Source organism: Myotis yumanensis, unplaced genomic scaffold (assembly GCF_028538775.1).
Source record: "Myotis yumanensis isolate MYYU_CA2020_CCGP unplaced genomic scaffold, mMyoYum1.0.hap1 SCAF_20, whole genome shotgun sequence".
Classification (NCBI taxonomy): Eukaryota; Metazoa; Chordata; class Mammalia; order Chiroptera; family Vespertilionidae; genus Myotis; species Myotis yumanensis.
The window spans coordinates 13,295,134-13,317,485 of NW_027223771.1; the positions used below are offsets into that span (position 1 = coordinate 13,295,134).

Below are 22,352 nucleotides of genomic sequence, written 5' to 3' on the forward strand. Positions count from 1 at the left end.
CCTGCCAGAGGGAGCCCACTCACTCCACAGACACCCTTGAAGCCAAGGCCCTGGCCCAGGTGCGGCCTACTGGGAGAGGGATTGGGGGAGGTTGGCACTAGGGTGTGGGGGACCCCTCTCAGCCAGTCCCACCCACTGGTCACTTTATAATTAAATTCCTTTCAATGTGCACAGTCCATGCACCCAGTCTCTAGTAAAATATAATGATGTACTACTGAAATATCTTATGTCCATGTTCAATGCCATCATTTTGGCAGTTTGAACGTGGTGATGATGAGTATCTACACCAGGGAAACTTTCAACTACTACGAACCTAGACTTCATTTAATGCATCATGAAATGCTTAGACTTAAAGCACACTGGCGGAGAAAGTTAACAATGCAGATTAAATTTATAAGTGTATGGTACAAGTGGGCTATAAATCGTACATAGGGTAAAAATTGAGAAAAACTATTTTGTTTATAGAATTCAAAAACCAAGAATTCCATATAGCGAAGAAGTCAGTCGAGTCACTGAAGAATGAGGGAAATTCAAACATATGTCGTAGAGGCTGCACTGCCCTTCTATTGGTTAGAATAGAATAATAAATTAACTTTAAAAGTAAACAAAAAATCCTGAGCAGACATTTTAACAAAGAAGGTAAAGACAGCGAAAGAAATGCATGAAGAAATGATCACCATCAAACATTTTTATGGAAATGGAGTTAAAACAAAAGTGAGTTAACAGTACACTCATAAGTGATTGACCATTTCAGGTCACAGTTCCACATGTTGAAATGTACCACATTCACTGACACTGGAACAGTCTGATAAGTACGACATACACCTGTAGAAAGAATGGAATACAATAGTCCAAACTGTTTTATTTACAAAACAACAAAAGTAGAAATAACTGAAATCATAGGCAGCTCAATAGTTAAAGTGATTATCCATAGAATACAATATTTTCTAGAAATAAAAAATTCACTATTTATATAAATGTTTGTGTTGAATCTCAAACTATCTGTGTAGCATGAAGGAAGCCAGTGTTTGTTAAAGAGAATTCACCTTATAGGGCCAATAAAATTATGAAAAACATGAACTACTCTATTGTAAAGGAAGGTAAATAAATCAATGTCTGCATGGAGGGTTGGGGAAGCAGAAATATTACAAAATGACTGGAGGTAAATACAGAGTGTGGCAAAAGTAGGTTTAGAGATGTTGGTATTGAAAATAATACACTAGTGAATAACAACACAAATATAAAAACACCTTTAAAAGAAGATCATAAACCAGAGCAGAGGAGAGCACGGACATTGCAAGTTAGTGAATAAGAAACCCCCCAAATGTATCAAAGCACAATGTGAGTTCCACTATGTCCCTGAAAGAGGTAGCAGCTCCTAGCTGAGAAGGGGTGCTCTGAAGGAATCCTGGGTCAGGTCCATTTTCTAGTCATAGAGAAATGAATGAAGATACTGCCAAATTCCCTCAAGCAGAAGTGAGAACACAGAATACAGTCCCCTGAGCACCCAGGGACTGTGACCGATGCACACTCCTCAGGTGAGCCAGGTGTTAGAGGTGAAATCTCTTCAGCGATAAACATTCACAGTGACATCATTTGGGTCGTAGATCTAGGCATGTTAGCAAGTACAATGCAGCTCCTTCAAGTTTCACTTGTACCTCAAATTTAGGAGGAATCTAGCAGAGTGTATGTTCCCATAAAAGGGGTTTACATTCATGGGAATGGTCCTATAGAGCCCCGTAAGTGTTCTTATAAGTGAGAAAAATAAAACATTCCCTGCACATTTAAGGCTATTCTCCAGTGTGAACTCTGTGGTGTATAGTGAGGTGAGACCTTTGACTGAAGGACTTGCCACATTCACTACACTCATATGGCTTTTCTCCAGTGTGAACTCTGTAGTGTAGAGTGAGGTGAGACCTTTGACTAAAGGACTTCCCACATTCACTACACTCATATGGCTTTTCTCCAGTGTGAACTCTGTGGTGTCTAGTGAGGGCAGCCCTTCGATTAAAATGCTTCCCACATTCACTACACTCATGGCTTTTCTCCAGTGTGAACTCTGTGGTGTTCAGTGAGGGAAGCCCTTTCACTGAAATGCTTCCCACATTCACTACACTCATATGGCTTTTCTCCAGTGTGAACTCTGTGGTGTATAGTGAGGTTAGCTCTTCGACTGAAATGCTTCCCACATTCCCTACACTCATATGGCTTTTCTCCAGTGTGAACTCTGTGGTGTTCAGTGAGGGAAGCCCTTTCACTGAAATGCTTCCCACATTCCCTACACTCATATGGCTTTTCTCCAGTGTGAACTCTGTGGTGTATAGTGAGGTTAGCTCTTCGACTGAAATGCTTCCCACATTCCCTACACTCATATGGCTTTTCTCCAGTGTGAACTCTGTAGTGTAGAGTGAGGTAAGACCTTTTACTAAAGGACTTCCCACATTCACTACACTCATATGGCTTTTCTCCAGTGTGAACTCTGTGGTGTTTGGTGAGGGAAGCCCTTTCACTGAAATGCTTCCCACATTCCCTACACTCATATGGCTTTTCTCCAGTGTGAACTCTGTAGTGTAGAGTGAGGGAAGACCTTTGACTAAAGGACTTCCCACATTCACTACACTCATATGGCTTTTCTCCAGTGTGAACTCTGTGGTGCATAGTGAGGTGAGACCTTTTCCTGAAGGACTTCCCACAGTCACTACACTCACACTGCTTTTCTCTAATGTGAACTCTGTTGTGTTTAATGAGAGCAGTACTTTCCTTGAAGACCTTCCCACAATCAGTACACTCATAGGGCTTTTCTTCAGTGTAAACTCTCCCATGTTCAGGGTGGTTAAATATTCGTCTACACACTTCCCCACATTTATTATACTCATCAATCATATCTCCAGAGCAGAGACCTTTCTGATAAGCAACTTTCTGTTTCTGGCTGGCAGCTGTTTCACATACTACCCACTGGTGACGCCTTTTTCCACTGAGAAATTCCTGTGAAATCTCATTGTTACTGTGTGGCTCCTCAGTGTTAAGAGTTGCCTGGTGCTGGAGAAGCCCTGAGATGGCTGGGGAGTCTTCACCAACCTCCATATTGGCTTCAGGCACCCCAGATAAGTAGAAGCAGCAACTCGTCATGAGCAAGGCACTCTCCATATCTTCTTTCCAGGGCTTCTCTCCACTGGCATCCTTCTGTTGCTGGTGAGGGTTTGCACTGAAACACAAGTCTCTCACACACACATCACTTAGGAACACATTCTTCTCAAAGTGAACCACTTGTAACTCACTCAGGTGTAAAATATCTTTTAACACTGAGAAGCACGGCTTACACAGATTGGTCCTCTGGGTGGCTGCAGCTGTCTTGGAAGCCCTGACGTGAGAATCTCCTACAGATACACTAAGCTCAGAATAGGCCTCCACATCATCTATTTTATGCCAAGGACCTGAAAACAGAGAAATGATGAGAAATGAATGTTGACTTTGGTGATAGGAGGAAGTCCCATTATAAACGTGGGTAGCTTATACTACATTGGTTTCATGCAACTGGCTGAAAATAAAAGACCTGAAAGATGGATTAATAAGAGGCCCCTGTGTCAGGGGATGGAGTGTTGGCCTGCGGACTGAAAGATCCCAGGTTCGATTCTAGTCAAGGGCATGTACCTGGGTTGTGGTCACATTCCCAGTTGGAGGTGTGCAGGAAGCAGCTGATTGATGTTTCTCTCACATAAATGTTTCTAACTCTCTATCCCTCTCCCTTCCTCTCTGTAGAAAATCAATAAAATATATATTTTAAAAAAAATGAGAGGCCACTGTGAAGTACTTGACCACTGAAGATCACAAAACAAAGGAGACTTCAAGAGAAATAGAGCAAAAACATGGCAAGCACCACATGGAAGAGAAGCAGACTGTCCAGCTCATCCTGCTGCCAGCAGCATTCAGTACATCTCCTCTGGTGGTGACATGGGTAAGCTGTGCAGAAGGTTGGTTACATCTCATTCCAAGTAAAACTCAATAAACAAGCAGCTGGTATTTTCGGGGTATTTAAGCATGTCCACTGAGTGGCCAGATTATTATGACCGGCCAGATTATCATGACCACCCCATCAGTACAATGAAATGAATTAGTTATACAAATAATAATAATAATAAAACTTTGAGAGTATCTGCTTAGGAAGTTTTCAATATTCAGTATTTTGGAAGTGTCAATGAAGTACTGATGGGGTGGTCATAATAATCTGGCCACTCAGTGTATGTGCTCCTTATAACACTTGCACAGGTCCATGTTGTAGTATACTGCAGAAAGAGATGTGCAGAGGAATACGTGATGTAAAAAGGACACAAAGGCGAAGATAGCCAAAGCTAAGAAGTCATTAATGGAATGAGAAGCCAGCAAAGGGTCAAGTATGGAAAGGGAAATGTATAAATGAGGGGTGGCCATTAGAACCGGCACCAAACACCACTGGACAGGAGCAGGTTCCTGGTACAATCTGAACACCATCCTTATGTCATACCTCCCCCCCAGTTGACACTCATCCTCTGAGATCATCCTGTACATTCACCCTGGAGAAACCCAGGGTTCTCCCTGCACCTCCTTCTCTAGAAATGTCTACAAACTAAATATTCTGAGAATCAATGAAAGACAACAGAGTTGAGTGGCCATCACTTGCCCATATCATTCGGTTTGCAATAATATTCACAGAAGGTAATATTACAAACAACAATGGAAGGAGGGTCTTACAAGAACAGCTCCTGGTTCATGTAAGTAAAGAAGATACCTGGCACAGGCATTCACCAAGGTCCTTATCTACAGGAAAGGTGCAGAACTGGAAGCCATGGATCTGGATATAGTCACCCTCCCTGGGAGAGGAAGAGCAGGAGGGACCCATTAAGCTGTCTGTAAGACTGCTGACACCCTGACATTTCCTGCAGTTTCTGAGGCAACTGGTGTTAGGGAGGCTTATGGAGTCTATTGCTCAGGGCTCTCTGCAGGGCTCAGCACTGGCAGTCACAGCCCATTAGAGAAGACAGTGGGGGAAATGAGCAGAGCCCATGTTCTTGCCTTAAGAGAGAGAGTAATGTCTGGAGAATAAATAAAGAGTGGGCATCATGTCAGGACACTAGGAGAGATGAAAATATCTTACCTACAAATGATGCAAGTGCAAACACTTCCAGCATCACATCACAGTACAGACGTCTCTGAGACTCATCAAGGATCTCCCACTCGGGAGGTTGGAAGATGGCGGCGATATAGGCAGACGCGTCCCAGGTCTTGTCCCGGAGCAAACGGAGTAAGCAGCTGAAACTAATAACACCCACCCCGAATTGGCAAATTTACTCAGCTGGTGAGACGGCTTGCAGCCTGGAAGGGCAGACCTCCCCTGGAAAGATTAAAAACCAGGGATCTGGGCAGGAAAGTTTGCCAGACCTGAGCCCAGAGGGTCGGAGGGAGACCGCATGGCAGACAGCCGCGTCTCTTGGGACAGACACAGACCCTGACCAGGGTAAGGAGTTCCGCGCGTTTGCTGGCGCCAGGAGATTTGAGATTTGGATTTTGTGACTGCGGAGAACTGAGACTAAAGGGGGCATCCTGAGGAACTGATCAGACCATGCAGTGCCCATAAGAGAGGAGCGTTTCCCAGACCGCAGATCCAAGCAACAGCAGCCCCCTGAGCACCGCAGCCTCCTGATCACCACAGCCTCCTGATCACCACACCCTCTGTCTGTGGAACAGCAACTGTACTTGAAGCCTCCCCCTACCAGCCAGAAGAGCCAACACAGCTGTGAACAACACCCACCAGAGGAGCTGCTGCCAACTGGAAAGCAGCTGCTACCGCAACCATCTGAGCAGCAACCACAACCCAAGGAGCCCCTGCCACCCAGGGAGCAGCCACTGAACATCTCAACATCTACATATGTCAGCGAGATCAAACATGGGTAGGCAAAGAAACCCCCAAAGGAAAGAAAAGGAGGACTCCCCAGAAAAGCAGCTAAGTGAGACAGAGATATGCAACATGACGGAAAAAGAATTCAGAATAAGGTTCCTAGAGTACATGCACCACATGTTCAAGAAGCAAGAAGAAACAGATGAAAAACTCAACTACTTATGCAAGAAGCTAGAAGAAACAGATGAAAAAATCAACAACTTAAGTAAGTCCCAAGAAGAAATGAAGAGTGACATAGCTTCAATAAAAAACTCCATTGAAAGTATCAACAGTCGACTGGGAGAAGCGGAGGACCGAATTAGTGAATTAGAAGACAAGGAAGCAAAACACACTCAAACTGTACGGCAAATGGAGAAAAAAATTAAAAGACAGGAGGAGAGCCTAAGGGAGCTTTGGGACAACATGAAACGAAACAACATACAAATAATAGGGGTGCCAGAACAACAGAAAGACGAACATGGATTAGAAAACCTAGTCGAAGAAATAATATCAGAAAACTTCCCTGAGGTGGGGAAGAAAAAAGTCACACAAGCCCAGAGAGTTCCAAACAAGGTGAACCCGAAAAGACCCACACCAAGACACATCATAATTACCATGGCAAATGTTCAGGATAAAGAGAGAATCTTACAGGCTGCAAGAGAGAGACGGAAAGTAACATACAAGGGATCTCCCATTAGATTATCAAATGATTTCTCAACAGAAACACATCAGGCCAGAAAAGAATGGACGGAAATCTACAAAGTGATGCAAAGCAAAGGACTGAATCCAAGAATACTCTATCCAGCAAGGCTATCATTCAAAATTGAAGGGGAAATAAGAAGCTTCACAGACAAAAAAGGGCTAAGGGAGTTTATCACCACCAAGCCAGCCATGCAAGAAATGCTAAAGGGACTGGTGTAAAAAGAAGAAATATCAAGCTCAGAAAGAAAACAGCCACATACACACACACAAAAAAGAAATGGCTACAAACAAATACCTTTCAATAATAACTTTAAATGTAAATGGACTAAATGCTCCAACCAAAAGACATCGAGTGGCTGAATGGATAAAAAAACATGACCCATACATCTGCTGTCTACAAGAGACCCACCTCATTAGAAGGGACTCACACAGACTGAAAGTGAAGGGATGGAAAAATATCTTTCACGCAAATGGAAAGGAAAAGAAAGCTGGGGTAGCAATACTTATATCTGACAAAATACATCTCAAAGTGAAGGCCATAACCAGAGATAAGGAAGGCCACTTCATAATACTAAAGGGATCAATACAACAAGAAGATATAACCCTGGTAAACATATATTCACCCAATGCAGGAGCACCCACATACATAAGAAAACTTCTGGAAGATATCAGGGGAGAGATCGACAACAATACAATCATAGTAGGGGACTTTAATACACCACTGACATCACTGGATAAATCCACTAGACAAAAACTCAGCAAAGAAACAGCAATCCTAAATGACTCACTAGATCAGATGGACTTAATTGACATCTTCAGAACACTTCACCCCACAGCTGCGGAATATACATTCCTCTCAGGTGCTCATGGGACATATTCAAAAATAGACCACATATTGGGTCACAAGCAAAGTCTCCACAAATTCAAGAAGATTGAAATCATAAAAAGCTTCTTCTCAGACCACGATGGCATAATGTTAGAAATAAACTACAATAAAAACAACCCAAAATACTCAAACACTTGGAAGCTGAATAGCATGTTATTAAATATTGATTGGGTTACCGATGACATCAAAGAAGAAATTAAAAACATCCTGGACACTAATGACAATGAAAACACAACAATCCAAAACCTCTGGGACACAATGAAAGCAGTCCTGAGAGGAAAGTTTATAGCTCTACAGGCCTATCTCAAAAAACAAGAAAAAATGGTAGTCAATCATCTAACTCTACAACTCAAAGAATTAGAAAGAGAGCAACAAGAAAACCCCAGAGTGAGCAGAAGGAAGGAGATAATAAAGATTAGAGCAGAAATCAATGAAATAGAGACCAAAAAAACAATACAGAAAATCAATGAAACCAAGAGCTGGTTCTTTGAAAGGATAAACAAGATTGACAAACCCCTAGCCAGGCTCACCAAGAAGCAAAGAGAGAGGTCCCAAATAAACCAAATCAGAAATGATAGAGGCGAAATAACAACAGACCCCACAGAAATACAAATGATTGTTAAACAATACTACGAGCAACTCTACTCTAACAAACTGGACAACCTGGAGGAAATGGACAAATTCCTAGAAAAATACAACATTCCAAAACTCAATCAGGAAGAATCTAAAAACCTCAATAGGCCAATAACTATGGAAGAAATTGAAGCAGTCATCAGAAAGCTTCCAGCAAACAAAAGCCCAGGGCCAGACGGCTTCACAGGGGAGTTCTACCAAACATTCAAGGAAGAACTAAAACCTACCCTCCTCAGACTACTACTAAAAATTCAAGAGGAAGGAACGCTTCCAAGCTCATTCTATGAAGCCAGCATCACCCTAATACCAAAACCAGGTAAAGACATCACAATGAAAGAGAATTACAGGCCAATATCCCTCATGAACATAGATGCCAAAATCCTCAACAAAATCTTAGCAAATCGGATCCAGCAGTACATCAGAAGGATCATACACCATGACCAAGTAGGATTCATCCCAGAGATGCAAGGATGGTACAACATCCGTAAATCAATAAATGTGATACATCACATAAACAAATTGAAAGAAAAAAACCACATGGTCATATCAATTGATGCAGAAAAAGCATTCGACAAAATCCAACACCCATTTTTGATAAAAACTCTCAGAAAGGTGGGAATAGAAGGATCATACCTCAACATAATAAAAGCCATATATGACAGGCCCACAGCCAACATCATACTCAATGGACAAAAACTAACACCATTTCCCCTAAGAACAGGAACAAGACAGGGATGCCCACTCTCACCACTCCTGTTCAACATAGTACTGGAAGTATTAGCCATTGCAATTCGGCAAGAAGAAGGAATAAAAGGCATCCAAATTGGAAAAGAGGAAGTAAAACTGTCCTTATTTGCAGATGACATGATATTATACATACAAAACCCTAGAGACTCCATCAAAAAGCTACTAGACTTAATACATGAATTTGGCAATGTAGCAGGATACAAAATTAACCCCAAGAAATCTGAGGCATTTCTATACACCAATAGTGAACTTTCAGAAAGGGAGATCAGAAAAACAATCCCATTTACCATCGCACCAAAAAAATTAAGATACCTAGGAATAAACTTAACTAAAGAGGTTAAAAACCTCTACTCAGAAAACTACAGGACGTTGAAAAAAGAGATAGAGGAAGACATAAACAGATGGAAGAACATACCATGTTCTTGGATTGGTAGAATCAACATCATTAAAATGTCCATACTACCCAAAGCAATCTATACATTCAACGCACTTCCCATTAAAATACCAATGGCCTTCTTCACAGATCTAGAACGAACTCTCCAAAAATTCATCTGGAATAAAAAAAGACCCAGAATAGCTGCAGCGATCCTGAGAAAGAACAAAGTAGGTGGGATCTCAATGCCAGATATCAAGCTGTATTACAAAGCCACTGTTCTCAAAACTGCCTGGTACTGGCACAAGAACAGGCATATAGATCAGTGGAATAGAATAGAGAGTCCAGAAATTAGCCCGAACCAATATGCTCAATTAATTTTTGACAAAGGAGGCATGAACATACAATGGAGCCAAGATAGTCTCTTCAATAAATGGTGTTGGGAAAATTGGACAGACATATGCAAGAAAATGAAACTAGACCACCAACTTACACCATACACAAGAATAAACTCAAAATGGATAAAGGACTTAAATGTACGACAGGAAACCATAAAAATTCTAGAAGAATACAAAGGCAACAAAATCTCAGACATATGCCAAAACAATTTCTTCACTGATACAGCTCCTAGGGCAGTTGAAACTAAAGAGAAACTGAACAAATGGGACTACATCAAAATAAAAAGCTTCTGCACAGCAAAAGAAACCATCAACAAAACAACAAGAAAACCCACCTCGTGGGAAAACATATTTGCCAACGTCATATCTGATAAGGGCTTAATCTCCAAAATTTATAGGGAACTCATACAACTTAACAAAAAGAAGATAAACAATCCAATCAAAAAATGGGCAAAGGATCTAAATAGACACCTTTCAAAAGAGGACATTCAGAAAGCCAAGAGACATATGAAAACATGCTCAAAGTCACTAATCATCCGAGAGATGCAAATCAAAACAACAATGAGGTACCATCTCACACCTGTCAGAATGGCCATCATCAACAAATCAACAAACGACAAGTGCTGGAGAGGATGTGGAGAAAAAGGAACACTTGTGCACTGCTGGTGGGAATGCAGACTGGTGCAGCCACTATGGAAGGCAGTATGGAGGTTCCTCAAAAAATTGGAAATGGAACTCCCATTTGACCCTGTGATCCCACTCCTAGGAATATATCCCAAGAAACCAGAAACACCAATCAGAAAGGATATATGCACCCAGATGTTCATAGCAGCACAATTCACCATAGCTAAGATCTGGAAACAGCCTAAGTGCCCATCAGTAGATGAATGGATTAGAAAGCTGTGGTACATCTACACGATGGAATACTATGCTGCTGTTAAAAAGAAGGAACTCCTACCATTTGCAACATCATGGATGGAACTGGAGAGCATTATGCTAAGTGAAACAAGCCAGTCAATGAAGGAAAAATACCACATGATCTCACTCATTCATGGATAATAAAGACCATTACAAACTTTTGAACAATAATAGATACAGAGGCAGAGCTGCCTCAAACTGATTGTCAAACTGCAGTGGGAAGGCCAGAGAGAGTTGGGGGACAGGAGGGAGGGGAGTAAGAGATCAACCGAAGGACTTGTATGCATGCATATAAGCATAACTAATGGACATAAGACACTGGGGGGTAAGGGAGGGTAGGGGTTTGTCAAGGGGGGGGGGGGGGAAGGATACTTATGTAATACCCTTTGTAATACTTTAAGCGAAAAATTAAAAAAATAAAAAAAAATAAAAAAAAAAAAGGATCTCCCACTCCTCCTGAGAGAAGGCAATGGCCACGTCCTCAAAGTTCATATCCTGTCATAATGGAGACAGTACATCCCATGATAAGATTCTCTCTTGAGATTCCGAGCTTCTCATACTCCTCACCTTGCACATCCATCTGCTCCCTCTACTCCACACATCAGAGAAGATAGCAGGCCTTGGTCCCATCAAAGTCAATCTCTCCTTATATTCCTATTGATGCTGTGTCTTTCCACAACAATAAAGGCAGATGAGCAGTTAGAACATACCTGTGCTCTGAGCCTCAAATGTGAGTCACACTGCCCCTTTTCAATAACAGTGGGTGTCAGGAACATAGGGCAGGAAGAGATGTTGCACATAAAGGCAGTGTGAGTGACTTGACACTGGTCTTGTCAGGCAATACCCATGTTGTCCTCCTATTGTCCCTCTAAGACACCAACATGGTAATGCCCATTACACTTCCGACTCCAATCCCAGTTTGCTGAGGCCATCACTTTGCATTACCTGCTGCCCATAGTTCTTGGATCCACACTTGTCTCACAGCTCCATTCCCACAGGCATAACTTCACTGGTAACACAAATATGCCATGACAAGGACAGGTTGTTTTCTAATCAGCTTCTTTTCCAAAATTCTAGTTCACCACCTCTGTAATGTATTTCTCTCTCACCCTTCTCTCTTCTCCTTTCGCCAAGTCGGTGGAGATTAGCAAGTGCAGGTGACACTGATGTACGCTATCTCATTCCTACCGTTTACTGGGTCAGCCATCAACAAGAAATGGCAGGTGGACATATCTATGGCACCTAAGCTCTGGACATGGCATGTAGCAGCACAACAACACATCTTGTTAGAAATTAACCTAAAATTCCCCATATCGTATCATAAAGACACCATCAGAAATAGACTCCCTTTTCATTCACTCGTATGTCAATGTTAGTGCGCTGTCTTCATGAATTCACACTCCCTCTCTAAGTGCAAATCACTCTTTCTACTACACCTTTCTCACACCTGAACTCGCTGAGCCACAGCCCCCATAGTCATCTCCCGGGTTTTCTACTCAGTACTCAGCATGTGTGTTCCAGAGAATGCTTGGCAAATTCAAAGAAGATCAATGATTCCACCATCTCTGAAAGTCCAGTCATAGCAACAGTCTTGAACCTGCTATGAAGGCCTCCCTCCTGACTGTTTATTCCTTCAACCTCACCTACTGAGAACCCATCACATCTCAGATGTCCATAGCCCACCTCCACTGGTGCGGCACCTGATGTCACTTCACCAGTCATAGGCTTCATCACTCAAGTCCCATCACCTATCACCCTCTACCCTATGCCCAGTGAGTCTCACAGATAACCACTCATGGCCCTAAGCAAGTCAACCGAACTGACTGCAACAACGCAGGCAACACCCAAAGGCACAAAAAGTTCCTGATGGATATTTTAGAAGTAAATATGCACCAGCTCCTGTCTCAACTTGTTTGAATTACTCTTAGGCCTCCAATTACAAAAAATGACCTAAAGTGCTTCCTGGTCCATAATTCCCCAGAAGCTTTTGAAGAAGTCTTCATCTTAAACTACCCCCTCAGAGTCAGAGATGCTCATGAACTGCTCTGAAATCTCAGACACCAATAGGCCAAAAAGAAAAGTTTTTGTATCTCCAATGAATATTACTCTTCTACTATGATTTTTCACCATCTCAGTTGATGGTGCTTCCATACCTCCAAATTTTGGCTGCTAAATCCAAAATTCACGACTTCTCTGACTTTTACCTTTCTCTCTCTCTTGTCCTCAAAATTAGAATATTTATGTGGCCACAACTAAAACAGGAATCCATAATACAACTGCTTTGTCCACTTCCACAGCCATCATCATGGGCCAGTTCCCATCACACTCAGCAAAACTATCTTCCTAGTATTTCTACCACCTCCCTCACACCCATATTGTGCATCATGCTGCAGCCACAGAATCTAAGGAGACCCTGGTCCTGCCTCCACTGCTCCAAATCTCCCATTGCTCCCATAACATGCACAACAGACACCCAGGTTGTCACAAAGTTCCTCTACACCTGACTCCTGTCCCGTTGTTACCTGTTCCCATTTTTAAAAAAAGAATACCTGCCTGTGCTGTAACCAGCTCCATCTTATCTCCAAGCCATTGCACATTCTGATACCTATGCCTGGGAGGACCTACAACTTCTCATTCCACTGGGTGCCCCAAACAGGGACCACTTCATATAACACTGGACCTGGACTTAACAGTCTGGGCTTGGTGTCTGTTCAAGGTCCCAGGTCCAAGGAAAGGACCGTCCCAGGAGATCACTATCTTAGGCTATAAGAATTGGAGGCTGTAAAGTTAAGTTCCACAAACCAGGACCCCTAAGCGATTCTGCATTTGCAGGAATCTATGGAAAAATCAATGTTTATTGAGAGCCTGTCAACCACCTCCAGGATACATGGACTCAGGCTGCTCAGTAGCCTTACCCAGCCCTAGAGGCAGGCGACCTCAAGATGCCTGCATTACCTCAGGGCTCAGTCCTCAGTGCACACTCTTGCCAGATGCATTACTTTTACAGGACTTCTCCTTCCTGTCCCTAACTGCTCTCCTCTGTCTTCCAGTCTGTTCTTCCTCTGAGCATTTTGGGTAAATGTTTAGAACCCTACCTCAGACCATATCCCTTGTTTTTGTCACTAACATGGATGGCCCCACTTTCCTGATCTTAATGTAACAAACATTCAAAACGGTAAAGAATTTTTGTCAGTTTATTTCAGCAAAATTGACTACAATTGGCCAAAAGCAGAATCTCAAATTATTGAGATAATGTCCAGAGAATGGTGGTTTTTCCCCTATTTTCTTACTTTGCAATCAAAGCAGGAGATGTGAGTGGGCTACATGAAATCCACTGGTGATAGATAAGGGAGGCAGGGGCAAGCAAAGTGAGGAAACCTCTGGGGTCGGATAAAAAGTAAAATGATAGACCTATGCTGTTTTACACAGGTTTGTACAGGATAGTTAATAGTCACTAATTAACAGCATAACAGTAATAATGAGTGAATTTGTGGTCTCCACCCTGGCCCATTGATTATTCCCTGAAGGGTCCAGAAAAAGGGAAGTTACAAGTTACTCTGACATTCCATCCATATGTTATCGATTTTGCTTGTTTGTTTTTGCTTCTGTATTTCTTCTCCTCGCTTGTTCTCTTCTTCTACTAATAGCTTCATTAGTTTCAATCAGCACTCAGGCCTATCTACTCTCTATTCTCCTTTTCCAAAAATAGATAAATATATAGATAGACTAAAGAAGGGGAAAAGAATTTTATATATATTTGGATTTTCTTTTATATACATATTTAAATATATATATATATATATATATATATATATATTCTCTTTTTTTGTATTTTGTTTTTTGCTTTTCTTCTTATACACTCATTCTCTTTCTCCCTCCTCTATACTGAATCATGGCCATGTCCATTCCTTCAATTCCTTGACCTCACCTTCTGAAATAAGCTCTGCCTCTTCAGATTCATCTGGGTGTTTGTTGTTTTCATCTTTTGGATTAGTTGTTTTTTATTGTTTGCAAAAAATCCTGGTGAGTGTTGAGGAGTTAATATGTACCAGCCCTAGTCTCATCTTGTTTGAATAATTCTTTAGCCTCCAGTTAATCTCAGGTCCATTCATCATTTACAGGCCTTGACCACCGCAAAATGATTACCTCTCCCCAAACTCTACATGACAACTTCTCTCCCTCTGCTGTGTTGTGACACCCACCTCCCACAAACAGTGGCCCCAGCAGGAAAGCCAGTCCTCAGGCTCACACTGTCCCTTCTGAGCTACTACTACCATTACCAACCTGACCATGATTCACTGTATTAAAGTAATCTACAGCCCTGGCTCATGTGTGTCAGTTGGTTGAGTAGAGACCCATGCACTGGTGAGGTCACATGCCTGTGTTGTATATATTTTAAAAAGATACCTAATGGTTCCTGAATCAGCTCACTCGCACAAAAAGCCTTTTCACATGCTGGAACCTATGCCCTGGAGAAGTGGCCGCCAACCTTTTGGACCTCACGGAGCACCACTGGTCCATGGACCAACAGTTGGGGAACACTGCTCCAAAAGTTTCCTTAAACCAGCAGTCACCAACCTTCCCGACCTCATAGACCACCAGTGGTCCAAGGACAAATCATTGGCGACGACTGCCCTGGACGACCTCCAACTCATTACACTGGTTTCCAGGAAGAAGGTTCACTTCACAAAGTCCTAGTTGTGGCCTTAGGAGTCTGAGCTTAGTGTCTGTTATACCCAGGTCCATGGGCTATAAGAGCAGCTGACAGTCTCAGGACACTACTCTCGCAGAAGCCACAAGAGTGTGAAGCCCTGAAATAATCTTCACGAATCAGTACACCTAATTCATTCTGCATCTGCAGGAATTCTTGGAAAGAAAATCGTCTGTTGAGAGCCTGGCAATCACCGCCAGGCTCTATGGGCCCAGGATGCTCAGTACCCTTGCCCAGCCCAGAGGCCAGGTGCCCTCCAGATGCCTGTATTATCTCAGGGCTCAGTCCTCAGTGCTCTCTCTTGCCACTTACCTTATCATTTACAGGACTTCTCCTTCCTGCCCACAGCTGCTGTCCTCCGTCTTCTAGTCTATTGTATCTCTGAGCAATTTTAGGAAAAGTTAGAACCCTACCTCAGAAAAGTCCCTCCTTTTTTCACAACCATCTATGGTCCCAGCGTCCTGAGAATGAAAGTAAAACTCCTCGTGCAAAACCTCCCCTCCTCTCTGTGTTGCCTTTACACCCACAACAGGCCTGGGTTCCCGAGTCCTCCCTGCGCAGTCGCACCATCACGTCCTTACAAGGCGGCCCTGCGGCCTTTCACCCTCTTCCCCCATCAGCCATGTGTCACCCACGAGGGACTCACCATTCTGAGAGCTGGGACCTGGGCGGCAGGACCTGAGAGAGCGGTCCCCAAGGCTGGAGGGTGAAATGGGGTCAGGCTGCGGGGACGCTGTGAGCAGAGAGGAGTCCGGGAGGCACGGGGACCCCAATCTCGGGCTGTTGGGCTCAAGGAGCCTCAGACACACCGCGCACAACAGGCGCTCTGCCTCCCAGGCCTCCTCCGACTCACGACCATTGCCCTGAAGCCTGTGAATCTGTGAACAAAGACCTAAAAAGTTAAAATGACCGCCAGTAGGAGGAAGGCGGAAGTCCCGCCCTAACCGGATGTTCAGACACCAAAATGCCCTTTAGCTCCACCCACATGGTTGCATTTCCTTCTCGGTAATGTAGTTTTCTTAACGGCCCTGGGGCGTACCTGCAGCCTAGGCAATGACTTAGGTCAGGGGTGGGCAGCCTTTTTGTGAGTGCGTGCCCAAACCAGCAAAATCTCTGACTCAAAATTCTTCTGCGTGCCAACCCTAATTTTTTGAGAACTTGTTACACCTACTTGATATCTCTTAAGGTGTATGTATGAGAAGAACCTTGAAGAAATAATAAAATTTATTTGAGGGACAAAAACAGTATATGATGATGAAAAATACATTTATTTTTTAATGTATACATGTACACTGATAGTCGGATAGAAAACTTTATGACTCCGTTTGATATTATCAGTGGGACTGTTGCTGCTGCATCACTGATGACAGAGATTTGACATCAGGTTTATATCTCGTGACCTTCAGAGATATGCACAAGCTACTACTCTCTTTTTTTAAATTAAATCTTTATTGTTCAGATTATTACAGTTGTTAATCTTTTTCGACCCCATAGCTCCCCTCCACCCTGTTCCCACCCCACCCTCTGCCCTTATCCGCCCCTCACTGTCCTCATCCATAGGTGTACAATTTTTCTTCAGTCTCTTCCTGCACCTCCCACAACCTTTTCCCCCCGAGAATGTCAGTCCACTCCCTCTCTATGCCTCTGATTCTATTATATTCACCAGTTTATTCTGTTCATCAGACTATTTATTCACTTGATTTTTAGATTAACTTGTTGATAGATATGTATTTGTTGTTCATAATTTTTATCTTTACCTTTTTCTTCTTCCTCCTCTTCTTAAAGGATACCTTTCAGCATTTCATATACTACTGGTTTGGTGGTGATGAACTCCTTTAGCTTATTCTTATCTGTGAAGCTCTTTATCTGACCTTCAATTCTTAATGATAGCTTTGCTGAGTAAAGTAATCTTGGTTGTAGGTTCTTGGCATTCATCACTTTGAATATTTCTTGCCACTCCCTTCTGTCCTGCAAAGTTTCTGTTGAGAAATCAGCTGACAGTTGTATGGGTACTGCCTTGTAGGTAACTGACTTTCTTTCTCTTGCTGCTTTTAGGATACTCTTTTTGTCTTTTGCTCTTGGCATTTTAATTATGATGTGTCTTGGTGTGGTCCTCTTTGGATTCCTTTTGTTTGGGGTTCTCTGTGCTTCCTGGACTAGTAAGTCTATTTCTTTCACCAGGTAGGGAAGTTTTCTGTCATTATTTCTTCAAATATGTTTTCAATATCTTGAGCTCTCTCTTCTTCTGGCACCCCCATAATTCGGATGTTGGTATGCTTGAAATTGTCCCAGAGGCTCCTTACACTATCTTCATATTTTGGGATTCTTTTTTCTTTTTGTTTTTCCCGTTAGGTGTTTTTTGCTTCTTCGTATTTCAAATCTTTGACTTGATTCTTGCGATCCTCTGGTCTGCTGTTGGAACTCTGTATAATATCCTCCAATTCAGTCAGTGTATGCTTAATTTCTCATTGGTCCTTTTTCATATCCTCAAGGGTCTCACTAGACTTATTGAGGGTCTTACTAAATTTATCGGCGTTTTCTAGAAAATTCTTGAAAAACCTAATAACCATGGTTTTGAACTCTATATCCAGTAGTTTTCTTTCCTCCATTTCTGTCATTTGTGACCTGTTTCTTTGTCTCTGCATTTTGGCTGCTTCCCTGTGTTGATAGAGTGGCTTTCTGTGCTAGGTGTCCTATAGGGCCCAGTGGCTCAGCCTCCCCAATTACCTGAGGTGGACACTCTTAATGCTCCCCTTTGTGGGCTTTGTGAACAGTCTTGTAATGAAGCCTTGATTGTTGTAGGCATCACTGGGAGAAATTTACCTCCAGGCAAATTGGCTATGAGAATCAGCTGTGTCTACAGTGGGATAACTTCTGTGCTGGAGACACTCTTCGGGGTGATACTTGCTTCAGTGGGGCTTTGGTGCTCACTGAGTCTGCCCCCTGAGTGTGTCCCTTATGGATGTGAGGAGTTGTAATCTGGATGGTCCCACTCTGACCACTGGGTACACTGGCTCTTGGATCTCTGAAGAGGTGCTAATTTAGCCTCTGTCTGAGGCTACCCAGCAGGAGCTATGGAGAGATGTGCAGATTTCTCTTCTTTGTTTGGGGTTTGGAGGTACACAGATGAGGTCCAGCTGTGAAGGAATGCAAGCTGCTGTGGGGCCTTGGGCCTTCTCTTGGAAGTTCTGGGCCTCTCTGGCCCAGCTGCAGTTTGTCAGGTAATTTTCAGATTGCAAAGGGCCAGGCCTTTCATATGAAAAAGCCTCTGGGCACAGCTTGGGTGGGGCAGGGTCTCAGGGAATCAGCAGGGTGGAGCAAACAGCTATGGCTGATCTTCAGTCCTACCCTAAGAGGCCACAGGTCTCAGTGTCCCAGTAATCACTGCAAGCACCTCTGAGAGAAAGCCGCCCTCGAGTTCCAACCGATGCCAGACAGTCCAGTTTCTCCCCATATGAGTCTGGGTTCCCAGAGACTCTCCTGGAACTGGAGTTCAGAGCAGTCAGAAGCTTGTGTCTCCCTCCCAATTGAAAAAGACAACTGTATCCTCAGTTGCTAGCCCTTTCAGCGGGCACCTCCGTACCTCTGACCTTTACTTCCACACCTCCTCTGAGTCTCAGTGTGCTTTTCTCTTTCCTTCTAGTTGTAGAATTTCCACTCAGCCAGCTTTCCCGTGGTTCTGGATGATGTCCGTTTTGTCTTTTAGTTGTATTTTTGAAGTAGTTGTGAGAGGCAGCAATTTCTAGTGTTTACCTATGCCGCCATCCTGGTTTCTCTCATGAGCTACTACTTTCATCCATCAGGCAACTCCTATTACCAGACTTAACAAAATTCATCACTGAGAACAAAGATTCATAAGTGTATTTGGATGAAAACATGGAGAGTAATGCTGTTGCAAAGTTTTTTAAACAGAAAAACTTTTCTGGAATGGCATTCCAAGTCCTCAATAGTTTGTTTTTGACATTATTGAAATTGCTCTTCCCCTCTTTCGTCAATCCATGTCTATGGTCTTTAAGATAACTTGTTATGTAAAATTATTTATTTATCTAAGATGCACCTACACTGAATTTATCTGAAAAATAAAAAGGTCGATATTAAGAAAAAAATTGTAAATAGATTATAAGAGAGCGTTTCGTGTGCCAGCAAGTTACTGGCGTGCCATGTTTGGCACGCATGCCAGGGGTTGCCTACCCCTGACTTAGGTGAATTAGGGTGTTGTGGACCAGCAAGTGACTCCTGGGAAGGGACTAGATGGGACCAGAGGCCTGGCTAACTGGAGTTGACTAACAGATCTCTGAGGGGAAGGAGTGGAGAGAAATGCAAGAGATCCACCAAAGAATATACACAGAGGGGAAAATGGGAGACATTGATAATATGTCAACAATAAAAAAATATGTATTTTGGTAAATTTTAAAATAATGCAGTCCAGCTGGTGTAGCTCAGTGGTTGAGCTTCAACCTAGAATCAGGAGGTCATGGTTCCTTTTATTTTATTCCTATTTTTTAAATAATTTATTGTGTAAAGTATTACATATAGTATTACATATAACTCCTTTTTCCCCCATGGAGTTCTGCCCAGCCACCTCCACGCCTCAGCACATGCCCTTACCCACTAGTGCCTGTGTCCATTGAGTATGCTTATATGAATGCATATAAGTCCTTTGGTTGATCCCTTATCACCTCCTTCCCCTGACTTCCTTCTGAAGTTTGACAGTCTGTTGGAGGCTGGTGTTGGGATTATAAAGATGATTTCCTGAGACAAATGTATTGTAAATGCCTAAGGCATTATCTCACATAGTATTTCATCTATTGTATATCCTGCCCCATTACAGTGTCCTCCAGCCAGTTTTTGAAATTCTGTGGAAGCTTACCATCATCACTGTTTCCTTGTACATTTCTGTCTTTGTCATTTTACCCTGGAGAACTATCCTTGTGGTGAGTAAACTAAAGCAATTTACAAATGCACTTTTACTCATAAATAAGCAAACATGTTTAAGCCCCTGGATTTTTTATGTGCTTTCAGGACTGTGAATTTCCCTCTGGCAATGATTTTTCTGATGGGGCTGCCCATAAGCTCTTCTGAGGACAGCCTGGGGCTGGAGGCAAACTGTGAGGCCTCCTGAGGAGAAGGTCAAGTCCTGCCACAGCGCCCACATGCCAGCCAGGATCCCCCTTTCTAATTCCAGTTGTCCAAAGCAGCCACAGTGACCTGCCTTCATCTCCCAAATTGGGGGAACACCAGCACAGCCCATGGGGCCCCTGGGCTGTGCTGGTGTTCACATGTGTGTGGACTGACTGGTTAATAAACACATATACTGACTTTAGAGTGAGATTAAAATGGGGATTGAGAGATACACACACACCAGTTCTTTTGCTCCATTACTTTCATACCTTCAGTAGTTGATTCCTGTAATTGCCCCAACCGGTGTTGGGGCATCTCCCAAATGGAAGCCTAAATCCAGCAGGCCTTCCAACTGGACTCTGACACCACTTCCCGGATTTTCTCAGGGAGGCCCCACTGACCACCACCGGCTTCATCTTATGCCTGAGCTCCTGTCGCCTGTCACAGCTGTCCTGTTCACTGTCTGTGGGCTGTCCTCCACTAGGACTCCAGCTCCTAAGGGAAGGGGACTCTGTATCTCCAGAGTCTGGAACAGTTGGGGTCAACAGTGTCCATGCCCTGGGTCCTTACATGTTTCAGCTGTGCCCGCCCTTGGCTGCTGCCTCTATATCCAGTCTGATTCCAATTCTCATTCCTAGAGCCTTTCCTCAGCCCAACCACTCAAGGACCCTGCCCCTCTAGAGCCCTGTCCCAGACCCCAACCTCTCTGCTCCTTCACCCACACACCCCAGCAGCACACTATGCCCAGAGTTCAGGGTCCATCAGCTCACTTCATGAGCATGTCTCACCTTCAGTGGGAACATCACAGGCACAGCCAGGAAAGGGTGTAGAGGGGTGGGCTGTGCAGGCAGTAGAGCAGTCTCAGTGCAGCAGGGTGGATGCTTACCCATGAAGGAAAGATCAGGGACACGTTCTCTCTCTGGATTGATAAATATCTGGAACCTCCTTAGTGGCTAAACTTCAAGACACTGGTAACCCAGGACCACCTGGCTCAGCAATCTGCACCCCCCCTGCTGGGCAGATAGGGAATCAGCCTCTGCAGAGACAGCTCCTCTCCCTCCCTGGGCAGGGAAATGGCTGGAGCACTTGATTACAGTGGACTAGGCTGGCCCTGCCTGGGTCAAAGTTTTCTTGTAGCACATGCTGATCCCAGGTCACTACATCCCAGGAATACCTGCAACAGAGCTTGTTCCATTTCCCACTAATCATGGCCCCAAAGAACAGAGCAGCCACCAGCCTGGACTAGGACTAGGGAGGGACTGAGAGCCACATACTCGGCCCAGCACTAACTCTCCCTGGCAACTGCCCTGGGTTATTCCTGCCCACACACACCCACCAGCCCAGCTACCACTACTGCTCCCAGCCTTGACACCTGAAAGGTTCCGGGCTTCTCAACCATCTGATTGTGAAATAACCCAGTCTCAGCACTTGACTGGAGGTGCAGAAACACAAGTGGCATGTCCTAGACCCATGGTCGGCAAACCGCGGCTTGTGAGCCACATGCAGCTCTTTGGCCCCTTGCATAAAATACCATGTGCGGGCGTGCACATACAGTGTGATCGAAACTTCAAGGCCCATGCGCAGAAGTCAGTATTTTGTGGAAGAGCCGGTATTTTGTGGAAGAGCCACACTGAAGGTGCCAAAGAGCCTCATGTGGCTCGCAAGCCTGGGTTTGCTGAGGGCAGTTTGCCCACCACTGTCTTAGACCAAAGCTTTTTCCAGCTTGTTTTTAGTCCCAGGGATGCCATCATCCCCTGTGGGTGATTGTGCAGCTCAGCCCAGGATCCCCACCTGCCACACTTACAGCAACAGCACCTCGCATACTGTTCTCTGGACCATTGCCTGCTCTACCCTCATGTGAACCCTGGCTGCTGGTCACTATGGGGCCCCTGGGCTGTGCTGGTGTTCACATGTGTGTGGACTGACTGGGTGAATAAACACATATATTGATT

The 22,352-nt window shown here is 43.8% G+C and overlaps 1 protein-coding gene across 1 annotated transcript; it reads right to left on the reverse strand.

Annotated features, from left to right (window-relative positions):
• Positions 1-1,790: 1,790 nt before the first annotated feature.
• LOC138998572 (zinc finger protein 154-like) lies at positions 1,791-20,188 on the reverse strand. The gene is given in 8 exon segments (XM_070400719.1): positions 1,791-2,037; positions 2,039-2,703; positions 2,953-3,205; positions 3,314-3,434; positions 5,132-5,286; positions 13,664-13,718; positions 15,926-16,157; positions 20,150-20,188. Coding segments are annotated over 8 exon segments (1,767 nt in total).
• Between the last annotated feature and the right edge of the window lie 2,164 nt (positions 20,189-22,352).